The sequence below is a fragment of the Rhinolophus ferrumequinum genome, chromosome X (genome assembly GCF_004115265.2).
Source record: "Rhinolophus ferrumequinum isolate MPI-CBG mRhiFer1 chromosome X, mRhiFer1_v1.p, whole genome shotgun sequence".
Classification (NCBI taxonomy): domain Eukaryota; kingdom Metazoa; phylum Chordata; class Mammalia; order Chiroptera; family Rhinolophidae; genus Rhinolophus; species Rhinolophus ferrumequinum.
Window position 1 is genome coordinate 13507705 of NC_046284.1, and position 13673 is coordinate 13521377.

Sequence of the window (13673 nt, forward strand, 5' to 3'; positions counted from 1 at the left end):
TTTACTTCCTTTTTTTTTTCTTTAAGCTAGCAATTTCCCTTAGTTTACTATTGTTCTATGTGGATAGCACGAGTAGTTAGTTCTAAGAGACAGAAAAAAGACTGCAGGACTAAAGGATTGGGTTTCTAAATTGCCTTGAAAGCAAAAAAAAAAAAAAAAGAAAAGAAAAGAAAAGAAAAAAATAGAAAGCATGGAAACTGTTACTTCTATGTTATTCTTATGAGTATCCACTTTATCAGTTTTAAGCAGAAAAATACTTTATATTAAAGCTTTCATTTTAATGATTTGGATACTAATCAACACGTTCTTAGCACTGTTATTAATTGTAATTTATTGATGTTTTCGCTGTACTTGTGTTCAGATTTCTGTCTCCATACCCATAGGAAAAAGCATATTCCACAGTTATTGCAGTCACATATAGTCAACTCTCAGAACAGTTTCTAAAGTTGAATAAAGATAAGCATTTAAGTCATCTGATATTTACTGTCCAAATCTGGCCTTTTCAGCTATCATAGTCCTTGGAATGTGTATTATGGTTCCAGGTAAAAATTTTTTCCTCGTCCTATTGAATCTTTTAACATTTATAGTAAAGGACAAACAATTCACCTATCCTGATAAAATATATTATATTGGAGCTCCCTGAAACCTTTGAATTTAGAATAAATGCCAACTTGTTTTGGTATCCATTACCACTTTCAAATTGCATTGTACAATATAATGCAAATGTGAGTTCTTAATTAGCAGGATCTGTTTTGTTCAAATGTACAATAGTGGAGGGATTTTCCAACATACTGCAGCTGTTACCTATGGAGGAAACAAATTTCGCCTTACTAAGAGGTGCTGCACAAGTATCTATGTTGTTATGGATGGATCCTTTAGTATTTTCTTAAGCAATGCTGTTTCATAATGGATTTCACATTGAACATAGCAAATCTTACCATTGCTGCTCACTCGACTTCTGCCTCTAGGTTGATTTTAAAAGAAGATGAAATTTTTAAGGCCAATTAGGAGTAGGGGTGGAGAAAGGGTTCTTTATGAAAGATGCATTATTTACCAAGGTCATAAAGAAATATGCCTATATACACATACCTGTTTAAATATTCATTTAAATATTGAATGTGCATCTCTGTATACATGCTGTGTCCAGCAAACATTTGCATGAATATAACCTAAAGTCAGCCTCAGGAAGTGACAAAAATGAAAAAAAATTAAACTCAGATACGAATAGATACTACAGATAATATCTAAGGTAGGACAGAATATTTAAATGATGTGATCAATCCTTTGCTCACTGGATTTTTTTGCCTAGATTTGAGGCCCTTAAACATCAACCAGTTATGGTAAATGTTTAACTGTAGGAGTTCAGGCAGACAGCCAAATTCGGGTTTCAAAGCTACTGCTAGTTTCAGCTTAAAGAGTTTTTCATTTTTAAGTAAAAGCCTTTCTGGGTGCTGGCTATCCCCTATAGTGGTTAGAGCAACTGGAATTTGCATAAATGGATCGGGCAGAGCATAGGTCCTGAAGAAAGGGGCCCTGCAGTATTACCTGAAATGTGGCGAAGAATGGCATCCTAGGGAAATAACTTCCCACTGATGACCTAGCGCTATTTACCTAAAGCCAGTTTATTCCTCCAGACACAAAGTAAAGAGAAAGAGTTGTGTTTCTTAGCCAAGCACCTACACAAACAGCAAGGTTAGGGGGAGGGGAGCGAAACGACCGGTTTAGCCTTTTAGCCTTTTCTTGTTCGGAAAGCCAAGTATGTGAAATGCATACACAAGAGCCAAAGTCCCCTGCCCCATAGGTACATTGGCTTTCTTCTCAAGCTTAGGAGCTAAATGACCAATCTGCACGAAACTGGTTTGAATATGAGATCTTCCTCAGGATATTTCTACCCTCTTGTGGAAGCACTAACAAATGGGTAGAAGAAAGGGGCCTAGATAATCCACACGCGGGATTTGCAGCCTCTGGATGGATATTTGAGATGCAACTGCTAAAGCCTCTTTGATACAGACATGACAATGAGGGGGCTACTGAAGTGACTTTTCTTAGTCCATTTTGTCTCCTTTTCCGTCTCCCCGAGGTATCCCGTGGGTCTCTTCACAAACCCTTCCGCCCAGCCCCAAAGCTTGAAACCTTGCCCCCTTCCCTAAAGTCTCCCATGTATCCACCACCCTCCCCAACCAAAGTCCCCTCCCGGTCACCACCAAAGCCCGGAGAAGTGGAACGCACACAATGCCTCCCTTATAGGGCTTGAGCTGAGGACTGGGCATGCTCAGTAGCCAAAGCAGATTTTTTTTTTCTTCTTTTGGTCGCAAGTGCGGCATCTCTCCCAGTCCCACACCTCTTTCCTCTATCCCTATCCCCTCTCCCTACCCCCAGCTCCACAATCACCCTACTTAACCCGTTCGACACCGAAGGCTCGCCGAGTTCTAAGGTATGGAGAATTAACCGTCTCCTCCTAAATCCACGAAATAGTCTCACTTTGGGCTAAAGCTTCACACTTTTGCCTTAAAGCCCCCAGCCCCTTACGCGCAGACAGGTAGGGGGAGTGCGAATACTACTGGATCCCAGGAAACTGGTCCCAAAGAAGGCTCCATCCTGGATCGTCCGCTACCGAAGAAGTATTCCCGGAGCCCTCTGTTCTGCGGGGTGACAATTAGCCAAAGGTACGGTACCCGTGACACAAAGCCCAAGTGCGATTGTTCCCTTTGAATGTCATTGTTCTTGACTCACCCCCCGCGATCCTGGAATTATTCAATTCGGCGTAGACTCGACGCCCCAGTCTATCTCCCTCGACCCCCCTTCACCCCGGCTCTCCGATGTTTCTTTGGCTTTGCCTAGGTTCTTGGTTGCTCTCTCAAAGGAACGCCCGGGTTGTGTGTGTGTGTGTATGTGTGTGTGTGTGTGTGTGTATGCCTTCGTTCTTAGGGAACTGGGAGAGGAGAAAGGACTGGAGTGTGCGTGCATGGGGTGGGGGTGAGGTTGGCGCGCTCGCGTTAGGGGACCGGGGTCTCTACGCGTGAGGAAAGGGGTCGCTCCTCCCTAGGGGGCGTTTTAAGCATAAAGAGGGGGCGGATGCCGGGAGGAAAGTGCGCTGTCTTTCCCGCTGTGTGGGCAGAAGAGGAATCAAGTGGGGGTGTCTGGGTGGAGGACCCGGGAGCTCAGGAATGTGCGGGGGTCGAGGTGCTTAAGTGTCGGGAGGGAAGGCTGTGTGCGTGCCGGGGGGCGGGGGGGACGGGGGCGGGGATTCAGCGCGTGTATGTAAAGGTGCAGCCCGTGTGCGAGGGTCTGGGTGCGCGCGCGCGGTGTCTGGCCCGGTGCGCGCGCGCCCGCGCCGCTGCCCGCCTGCTTGCTTGCCAAGGCTGCTCAGTGTGTTTGACGGGCTAGCGGGCGCGGAGGAGCTGGAGCCGAGATCACGCAAACTGCAGCACGGATCGCAGTGCCACAGGCCCTGCGAGAGCCGCCAGGCTCCGGAGGTGGGTGAATTTCCAGCGGGGGCTGAGCGAGCTGCACGGATACGCGCTGCCTCTTCCCGGCTTGGCTCGGCAGCGTGTGTGTGTGTGTGTGTGTGTGTGTGTGTGTGCGCGTGCGCGCGCGCGCGCGTGTGCGCGCGGAGGGGGGCAGGTAGCTTATTTTTAGTTTGGGTCATGTTGGTTTGGGGCCGGCTGAGTGACCAAAGCGGCGGTAGTAGCTACCCCCACCCCCGCCTCCGGCCCCTCTTGCCAGTCCCCCGAGCGCTCGCAAGTCCCTGAGGACCGAAAGAATCCTGTGTCCTTAGCATCGCTGCCCCCAGGGAGGCCGGGGCAGCGGGGAAAGTGTCCTGGTCTAGGGCGGCTCGGGCTGTCGGGGCCGCTGCGCTGGGCTTTGTTTTTTGTGCCCACGTCGCAAGCACTCTAGGCAGACCTGGATCTGGGGCTCCGGGCAGTGGCCCGCGAGCTGGTTGGAGATTGCTGGCACCCAGCAAGACAGGGGATGCGAGAGAAGCCTATGGGTAACTCTGAAAGCCCTGCAAAGCCGGGCAAGCGCTGGCAGCGCGACTTTGCAAGATGCCCAAATGTTGAGCTGATTTCTGGCTTGGTGAGAGCGATATTTTGTGGTTGGCCAGGGGAGAGGGGGAGGCCGGCAACCGGAGCTTGGGCCGCCGCTCTCGGCCAAGGAGCCACAGGGTCACTCTGCCTGTGACAAGCGGGCCAGTGACGCCCCAGTGGCCATCGCCCTCTTGGCCCGAGCTGGCCGTCTCTGCTCCCTCAACCACCGCACGCCTGGATCTAGAGAGGCCGACGGAAACTCCAGCAGCTGCCCCTTGTGGGACCCGAGCGCTCGGAGAAATTTGTGCGCAGCGGGGCTGAAGGCCCCCGCGACAGCACAAGCGCTCCGCGCCTCCGCTGTCCGGCCCACGAGGACGCTGCTCGGGCCCAGGACCCGGGAGGGGGCTGGTGCCGGCTCTGGGCACCGGGATGCGGCAAAACATTGCAGTACGCGCCATCGCCGGCCGCCCCTCCAGCCGCTTAGCTGTCGACCCGAGGTAGCTAGCGCACAGGAGGCGGCAGTGACCGCGTGTCTCCGTGGAGTCCCCTACGCCCGCCCTAGGCGGGCCGGCGGAGGTTTCCCATGACAGCTCCAGGGGTGCCATCTCAGCCCACCCAACCCGGTCGTCTGCTCCCCGCGTGCCCGCTCCTTCTACGCGAGCTCGGAGCGCCAGGCACGGCACTCTGTTAGATTCGGGGTTTGTGGTTAAGGCTAGGTTTGTGCAGTCCTGGCCAGTCTTGGGAGCCGAGCGTCTTGCCGGGCACAGAGAGAGCAAGAGACAGAGACAGAGACCGCGCTTGGCAGCAGCCCAACAGATAGCTTTTGGTACCCAACTCATACTTTGTGTTTTCTTTTTCTTTTTTGCGTTTTGCCCCGATTTTAAAATGTGTCTGTTTTAGTAGTACTATGTGAATGTGAGGTTTCTCTCGCTGACATGTAATGCCCCTTCCCCCTCTAGCTCCCTCCCGTCTTCTAGCTCTTTTTCTTCCTCTGTCTACTTCTCCATAGTCTCTTGCCCTTTCAGCCCCTTTTCTCTTCTCTCCAGGGTGGATCGACTCCCCCGCTCCCTTGCTCAGTCCTCCAGCTGCCTTGGCTTCCTCTGTTTTACAGAACTGCGTTTGGGATCTTCCTAGCTCGTCCTTGCGCCTTTTTTCCCCCTTGCTACTTAAAGTAGAAATTACGGGAGGAGGAGGGCAGCTCCTTATGCAATTTCAGATCTGTTGATGCTCCTTGTTATTTTTGTGCTGAATTTAGGTTATTCGGGGTTTTTAAATGTTGTTTTGTTTTCCAGTTTGGTTGCTGTTTGGTTTCTTTGGGGGAGAGGGGGGGTAGTAACCAGAAATGAGTCAACTGAACCAGAATAGCTATTGAAAACCCTATCTATCGCAAGGCAAAAAGATCAAGTGAAAATTTGATTTTACAATGAAAGTTGGTTTGAATGATGTCATACTTAAGAATTATGACTTCTTTTTGCACTGCCAGTCAAGCCACACGGTGAATAAGGGAAATGCCCGTCTATATGTCAGCCAGGGAGCATCTCAGCAGTGCCGCCTGTATTCTGAACCAAATTAGTTAAAATGCAAATCTTCCTGGGTCATGGCTAGTGGATTGTCTACCTTGAAACATGTTCAGTTTACCACTAGCTGATTCCTCCTGGGCAAAATAAACAAAGGAGTTTCTGTGTGGCACTTATTCCTTTGTATCATTCCCTCATCGTGTGTTCCTGGGTAATTTATTTAATTAATATTTGGTGGTAACCATATTGAAATTGCAGCCAGCTTTCCATTCAAGATGGAAAAGACTCACGTGGCTAAAATGGCATCAATAAAATGCACAATGCTGTTCTTCCTTTTAATCTTTTCCATGAAGCATTGCATATATTTGTGTATGCATGCAGTATTTAAGGAATTGGCTACAATGGGTTAATTTGCTAAGCATTAAACTCCACTAAAGTGATTTTTGATTTGTTTCAAGACAGGGACATGGGGTAGTGATATTGGGAAGGGAATGTTTGGGAAATGATTTTAGGACAAACATTTTCTGTACTACATGTATTTGGCGCTGCAAATAAAGCCACTCAACAAATGTAGTGTGTGAACTCTTCCTCAGCAGTGGCAGTCTGTGGTCAAAGTGAAGGGTAAGCATTTGAGCCAAGTGTCAGTTGGACCTGGGTTCAAAATGGCACACAAAGGAATGGAAGAGGGCCAGGTCGGCAGGAGAGCCAGTTCTTAGGGGGGTGGGAAAGCTGTCTGGACATCAGCTAGGCAATGCAGGAAGGAGCAAGCAGGTTTCTCTCCTGCTTTCAGGGACCCAAAGACAAGATGCATTTTTTTCCCTGTTTGGAAGATGACTGACAGGAGACTGGGGACCGTTTGTTTACCTGCAACTAAAACTTGGCCATCCCCTACTTGGTTATTTTTCTAGAACCTCACAGGGTCATCTGTGTGGTTATTTTTGTTTGTTTGTTTGTTTTTAAGGCAGCAGTGTACAGGGGTGAACTGCTTCATAGCAATGTGTTTTCGTGTGCACTGAAGCTCGGGCAAATCTTTTTCCAGGGCTCCTTCCACCTTGGCCTTTGGACTGTCCCCTTTCACAGCAACCCAATCCTCCCACAGCCCTCCTCCACTGAGCACAGGGTCTAATATCGTCTCTGCTCAGCCTCTTAGCAAGCTGAAGCCTAGAGAGTAGACGTCTACAAATTCAAATGACTTTGTGGTGTTAATGACATAGTGGACGTAATGGGCTGGGATCAATCCTTAGAGTTGCAAATAGGAAGCTTAAGGTCTGTGTTTGTTCCAGGGTGCAGTTTGGTGGTCCACGTAGAGAAAACGTTTCAGATTGTTAAAGTTTAAGCATCATCAGCAGTCTTTTTTCCTGTTGTTTGTGGTGTATTCTGCACATGTAAATTGTGTACAAACTACAGGTATGGAAATAAAATGTATGGCATTTTTGGTGGTTATTGTTCGACTGAGTGAGAATACTTGGAGCTCCTGGTGCCTTAAAATTACAAAGCTAATAATTATAGCCATGTGTTCACTATGGCATGCCAAATTTCCAGTTACTAATAAGCACATAATTTTCAAGTAATGATCATTGAAAAAATGTTTTCTTTTTATTTTTTAGATTATTTCTCTTTATTCAGAAGCATAAAGTTGTTTGCTGATTGCAAGAAGATGTTTCTTTGGCTCTTTCTGATCTTGTCAGCCCTGATTTCTTCGACAAATGCAGATTCTGACATAACGGTGGAAATTTGCAATGTGTGCTCCTGCGTGTCCGTGGAGAATGTGCTCTATGTCAACTGTGAGAAGGTTTCAGTCTACAGACCAAATCAGCTGAAACCACCTTGGTCAAATTTTTATCACCTCAATTTCCAAAACAATTTTTTAAATATCCTCTATCCAAATACATTCTTGAATTTTTCACATGCAGTATCCCTGCAGCTGGGAAATAATAAACTGCAGAACATTGAGGGAGGAGCTTTTCTTGGGCTCGGTGCATTAAAGCAGTTGCACTTGAACAACAATGAATTAAAGATTCTCCGAGCTGACACTTTCCTTGGCATAGAGAACTTGGAGTATCTCCAGGCTGACTACAATTTAATCAAGTATATTGAACGAGGAGCCTTCAATAAGCTCCACAAACTGAAAGTTCTCATTCTTAATGACAATCTGATTTCATTCCTTCCTGATAATATTTTCCGATTCGCATCTTTGACCCATCTGGATATACGAGGGAACAGGATCCAGAAGCTCCCCTATATCGGAGTTCTGGAACACATAGGTCGCGTGGTCGACTTGCAACTGGAGGATAACCCTTGGAACTGTAGCTGTGATTTGTTGCCTTTAAAAGCTTGGCTGGAGAATATGCCATATAACATTTACATAGGAGAAGCTATCTGTGAAACTCCGAGTGACTTATATGGAAGGCTTTTAAAAGAAACCAACAAACAAGAATTATGCCCCATGGGCACAGGCAGTGATTTTGATGTGCGAATCCTGCCTCCATCTCAGCTGGAAAATGGCTACACCACTCCCAATGGTCACACTACCCAAACATCCTTACACAGATTAGTGACCAAACCACCGAAAACTACAAATCCTTCCAAGATCTCTGGAATCGTGGCAGGCAAAGCTCTCTCCAACCGCAGTCTCAGTCAGATTGTGTCTTACCAAACAAGGGTGCCTCCTCTTACCCCTTGTCCAATGCCTTGCTTTTGCAAAACACACCCTTCGGATTTGGGACTGAGTGTCAACTGCCAAGAGAAAAACATACAGTCCATGTCTGAACTGATACCGAAACCTTTAAATGCCAAGAAGTTGCACGTCAATGGCAATAGCATCAAAGATGTGGACATCTCAGACTTCACCGAGTTTGAAGGACTGGATTTGCTCCATTTAGGCAGCAATCAGATTACAGTGATCAAGGGAGACGTGTTCCACAATCTGACTAATTTGCGCAGGCTGTATCTCAATGGCAATCAGATTGAGAGACTCTATCCCGAAATATTTTCAGGCCTCCATAACCTGCAGTATCTGTACTTGGAATATAATTTGATTAAAGAAATCTTAGCAGGCACCTTTGACTCGATGCCAAATTTGCAGTTACTGTACTTAAATAACAATCTCTTAAAGAGCCTGCCCGTTTACATTTTTTCTGGAGCACCTCTTGCGAGACTGAACCTGAGGAACAACAAATTCATGTACCTACCTGTCAGTGGGGTCCTCGATCAGCTGCAGTCTCTTACACAGATTGACTTGGAGGGCAACCCGTGGGACTGCACTTGTGACTTGGTGTCACTAAAGCTGTGGCTGGAGAAGTTGAACGACGGGATTGTTGTGAAAGAACTGAAATGTGAGACGCCTGTTCAGTTTGCCAACATTGAACTGAAGTCCCTCAAAAATGAAATCTTATGTCCCAAACTTTTGAACAAGCCATCGGCACCATTCACGAGCCCTGCACCTGCCATCACGTTCGCCACCCCGCTGGGTCCCATTCGTAGTCCCCCTGGTGGCCCCGTGCCTCTGTCGATTTTGATCTTAAGTATCTTAGTGGTCCTCATTTTAACTGTGTTTGTCGCTTTTTGCCTTCTTGTTTTTGTGCTGCGACGAAACAAGAAACCCACCGTGAAGCACGAAGGCCTGGGGAATACAGAGTGTAGCTCCATGCAGCTGCAGCTGAGGAAGCATGACCACAAAACCAATAAAAAAGACGGACTGAGCACAGAAGCTTTCATTCCACAAACCATAGAACAGATGAGCAAGAGCCACACCTGTGGCTTGAAAGAGTCGGAAACCGGATTCATGTTTTCAGATCCCCCGGGACAGAAAGTCGTCATGAGAAATGCTGCCGACAAGGAGAAAGATTTATTACACGTGGATACCAGGAAGAGACTGAGCACAATTGATGAGCTGGATGAATTATTCCCAAGCAGGGATTCCAATGTGTTTATTCAGAATTTTCTGGAAAGCAAAAAGGAGTACAATAGCATAGGTGTCAGTGGCTTTGAGATCCGTTATCCAGAAAAACAACAAGACAAAAAAAACAAGAAGTCACTGATAGGCGGCAACCACAGTAAAATTGTGGTGGAGCAAAGGAAGAGCAGTGAGTATTTTGAACTGAAGGCAAAACTCCAGAGTTCCCCTGACTACCTACAGGTCCTTGAGGAGCAGACAGCTTTGAACAAGATCTAGGTCATGCATTCTTACTTCATACAGAGGACATTTATTTAATGATGAAAGTGCCTTTTGTTGACTTGTAACTTCCAAATAGTATATTATCAATAGGCATAGAGGCAGGTGTTTCCAAGGGTGTCTCATTAACTGTAGCTGCAAAGATGTGTCCCGTAGAAGAGAATTTCCTTAATAGATTTTACTACAAAAAAAACCTATACTGTGGAGTCCTGTGGGGATACTGCAAACTCTGTTGCAAAATCTATACTGTGGAGTCCTGTGGGGATACTGCAAACTCTGTTGCCAAAGGGATGCTTTATATACATAATACGCTGAATTTGACCTCAAGAGGCAAATCTGTTTTGTACCCCAACGCAAAACCTTCGTCTCTTTGTGCTTTGTAAAGCAAACTCAAGAAAACTGGTACCAGTGTTCGCACCTCAGCTGGGTCCTTCATCTTGCACGTAGATTAAGTTGGTGGAACTGGAATAATCCTTTTGATTTGTGGCATTGTAACAACTCTGTGTAAAGATTATCTGAAAAGTAAAAAAAAAAAAAAAAAAAAAAGCATGCAAAGAGAGAACAATCGATAGTATTTGTAAATCGGTAAACCTTTATGGCCTGCATCTTGAAACCGCTGGATTTATAATGTTAAATTGTGCAAATATTTGTTTAAAATATACCATGCATTACATAACTATAAAATAAATTTGAACACTTTAAGCGTTACCTGTCTATACATAAAACCTAAAAGAGGAAAAAAAAAATCAACGTGAGTTCCATAGCATTTGTGATCTGAAGAAATACGTGACGTTTATCAGAATTAAACATGGCTCAAATTAAACTAACATTAGCGTTTGTTCTCAGTTATGTGAAATACCCACAATCCTTAAAGGTTGTCCAAAATTAGCAAAGTGCTTACCGTGTGAGCGCACCCAAAGCTATTTTTGTAACATAATTCATATTTATGAAGTACTTTGTATACTAAATAGGAAAATATGTACTCCTTAATATGTATTTAATATGCCTGACTTGTTTTCCTGATCACAGGGAATTTATCAATAAGTATAAAGTTAGACAGAGAAAAATATACCAAACTGAAACTGAAGCTTCTGTGTACAGAAATATTCTGGACATTGTGATCAGGTATAATGTAAAAACAAAACAAAACAAAAAAACCAAAAAAGAAACAAAAATACAAAAAAAAAAAAAAACCAGTTCTGTGCTATTTTTGAAAATTTAGCCTATTATCTTCAGATTTGTTACCAACTGTGCATTTTAAAATAGGTCCCTTAGTTTTATAGTATTGTGTCTGGGGCAGTGTTATTCGCCATCAGTTGTCTCGCTTTTCAGGATTCTATGAGCTTAATTCAAACCGTTTTCATGACAAATATTTTTAAAAAGTAATGAGTAAGGTTAATAGTTATATGTCGTATGCATCAGTATCCTGTTCTTTCATCTTCTGACTACTGTCAGATAATCAAGTAGAACAGTAAACATGATGGTTATCTCAGCTATCAAAGCCACACTGTAAAATGCTTTCATTGGTCTCAGAGAGTTCACTAGTCTGCAACTACAAATGGTATGCCACTGTGTTTGCCTGTGCTGTTAACTTGTCCGTCACACTTGGTCAGAGGAAGGAAGTGCTTGATAATGGGGGATATTTGAAGAATTTTAGGAGCTCCTGATTAGCAAAGTGACACCCCGAAACACATTGCCTTCTTGGCCTGCCTACATATGTATATTTTTTTATGCTCCATCTCTTATAACTCCTGTGATTCATCAGTAAGATGACCAAGAAGGTAAACAACATTGACATTCTTCATGAATTTAAAGTGGCGGATGTTTTGGTGCAGCTTCCAAAATGATATTATGGTAAAAGTTGTAATAGCAGTCCCTTTATTGATTAGTAATTTCAGGGCTTTCTATGTTTGTTCCAAGATCAAACAAACAAACAAAAAACTTGGCATTCTTGGAGGGGTGTGTGTGTGTGTGTGTGTGTGTGTGTGTCTGTGTGTATGTATACATACCGATAATTTGGAGATTTTTTTTTTTAAATAGCAAAAAAATTGTCTCCATATGTATGTGCTGGTGCTCTTAAAACTTTAATGTGTAATTTTAATTTTCATGACAATGTGAAAACTTTATATGAATATTTAGGAAATACAAACAAATACTTGCTTTCTAATCTTCAAAGAAAGGACATGAAGATGTGTGCCCAATAGCTCGTTTTCATTCTACAAGATCATAAGAATTTTTCATTACCATGCTTGCATGCATCCATGGATTAAAGGGCTTCTAATGCATACTGACAGGATAAAGATGGAAAGGCTTCAAAGAAAGTGTTTTAGTTTATCCTGTCAGTAAAGTATGGATGGATTGAAAAATCTTGAGTAGATACTTTCAGAAGGAACCAGAAAGCTCCACCCATGATCTGGGCATCATAGGTCATTGGGATGATGCCTTTTATTCAGTGTGGTGATGCTTTGAAGATGTTTCAAGGTTTCTGCAGTTGTCAATGGCAAGACTACCTGCCACCATCTCAAAGCTTGCCGTAACAAATTGGCTATCTCAAACTCTCCTGCTGAAAGGTATAAATCTTCAACCTTTTTTAAAAAGTAATTGAAATGTATGTGGTTATTTGGAAGATGTAATTGTAAGTGAAAGACAGTAACAAATCCTTGGTTAAGGCTGACATATTTTCCTTAACTAAAGTCATTGTGCCTACATTATACAGTGTATAGTATTTTGCACCCGTATCTCATTAGTTCTACTTGTATATTTTATGATAATGTAGTTAGACATAAGTTTTGAGTTGAGTACAAGAGCAGTTAAAATACTGTATCTACATTTCGTTGGCTTCAACTATAGCCTTGATGTTAGTTTAACCCCTTGAGGAATGGTATATCTGTCAGTATAGCATTTTTGGTAGAATTTGATTCCGATCTAGAAAATCCAAGAAGTGCTCATTTCTAATGTGGTCTGACGCATCAATGGCCTTCTTGGCACTGTATCGTGTGCTTGGACTCTGTTAGAATGGTAGCAAAGAAAATTAGAGCATATGAAATCAGTGAAGGGGGTGAGCTAATATATTATGTCTGTGTAATATAAATCAAGTTTTAAATTATTTTTTTATGAAATCAATAAAGATGAGTCGATTCTTTAAAAGTAAATCTTTGTGTAATTTTATGAGAAAGCGGCTATTAAAATACAGTGATTGAAGTCTGTAAGGCAATTTATATTCTATATTTAGTTTTCCATTCTGCGTAATAAACTGAATAAATATATTAATTAGAAAATCATTTAAGACCAGCTTTCATTTGTTGCTCTTTAAAAACATTTCATTTCTTTAAGCCATAAGGATGCATAAATTATACAGGGCATGGCCTCATGAGTCATGTCAACAGGTACTGCGGAAATAGAACACATCTAGAAATGTATGGCAGTAATATTAATCTATAATATCTTTTGCATGATTTGTACATTGACATTGTATGAAATGAGCACAGTGAGTTATTTTTTTTTGTTATTGTTGTCGCATCCAAAGAGCTGGGGAGAAAAATATATTAAGAATGTATTTATAATCACTATTTTGAAATAAAGTAAAGAAAACACATTGTATTGTTTTTACCCTGATTCAATTATTAGTATTTTAGTTTAGTTTATAAGACAAAAAATCAAGTAATGCTATAAAAGCTAATGTAAATCACACAAAGGAACTGTTTTAATGACTTTTGTTTGCTTTTAATAACACCAAGTATTAGAGAGACTTTATTAAATGCCATTTTTATGAAAGTATTAATAAAATTGTTTGCTACAATGGTATTTCTGAAGCCACAGTTTGTTAAATATATTTATCTTTCCATTATTTTTCAGAAGAAATAAAGCAGTAACCAAACTGGTCTTTTCACCTAGATTTGAGGGTAAGACAGAGTTTTAGAATACTGTTTGTATTCAACTTAATTGCTAAATCTA

The 13673-nt window shown here is 43.1% G+C and overlaps 1 protein-coding gene across 5 annotated transcripts; it reads left to right on the plus strand.

Annotated features, from left to right (window-relative positions):
• Positions 1–2317: 2317 nt before the first annotated feature.
• On the plus strand, positions 2318–10241 carry SLITRK4 (SLIT and NTRK like family member 4). Of its 5 annotated transcripts, none has more exons than XM_033116010.1 (2): positions 2318–2666; positions 7153–10241. In XM_033116010.1, the coding sequence occupies exon 2, from the start codon at positions 7203–7205 to the stop codon at positions 9717–9719; it is 2517 nt and encodes an 838-aa protein (XP_032971901.1). In that variant the 5' UTR covers positions 2318–2666; positions 7153–7202; the 3' UTR covers positions 9720–10241. The 5 variants fall into 5 exon arrangements, with proteins under 5 accessions (XP_032971901.1, XP_032971905.1, XP_032971902.1 ...); XM_033116014.1 differs by having other exon boundaries at positions 2319–2434; XM_033116011.1 differs by lacking the exon at positions 2318–2666 and adding an exon at positions 3287–3476.
• The last annotated feature ends 3432 nt before the right edge of the window (positions 10242–13673 follow it).

Coding starts and splice junctions, on each gene's coding strand:
- SLITRK4 (XM_033116010.1), top strand. CDS start 7,203: ATGTTTCTTTGGCTCTTTCTGATCTTGTCAGCCCTGATTTCTTCGACA.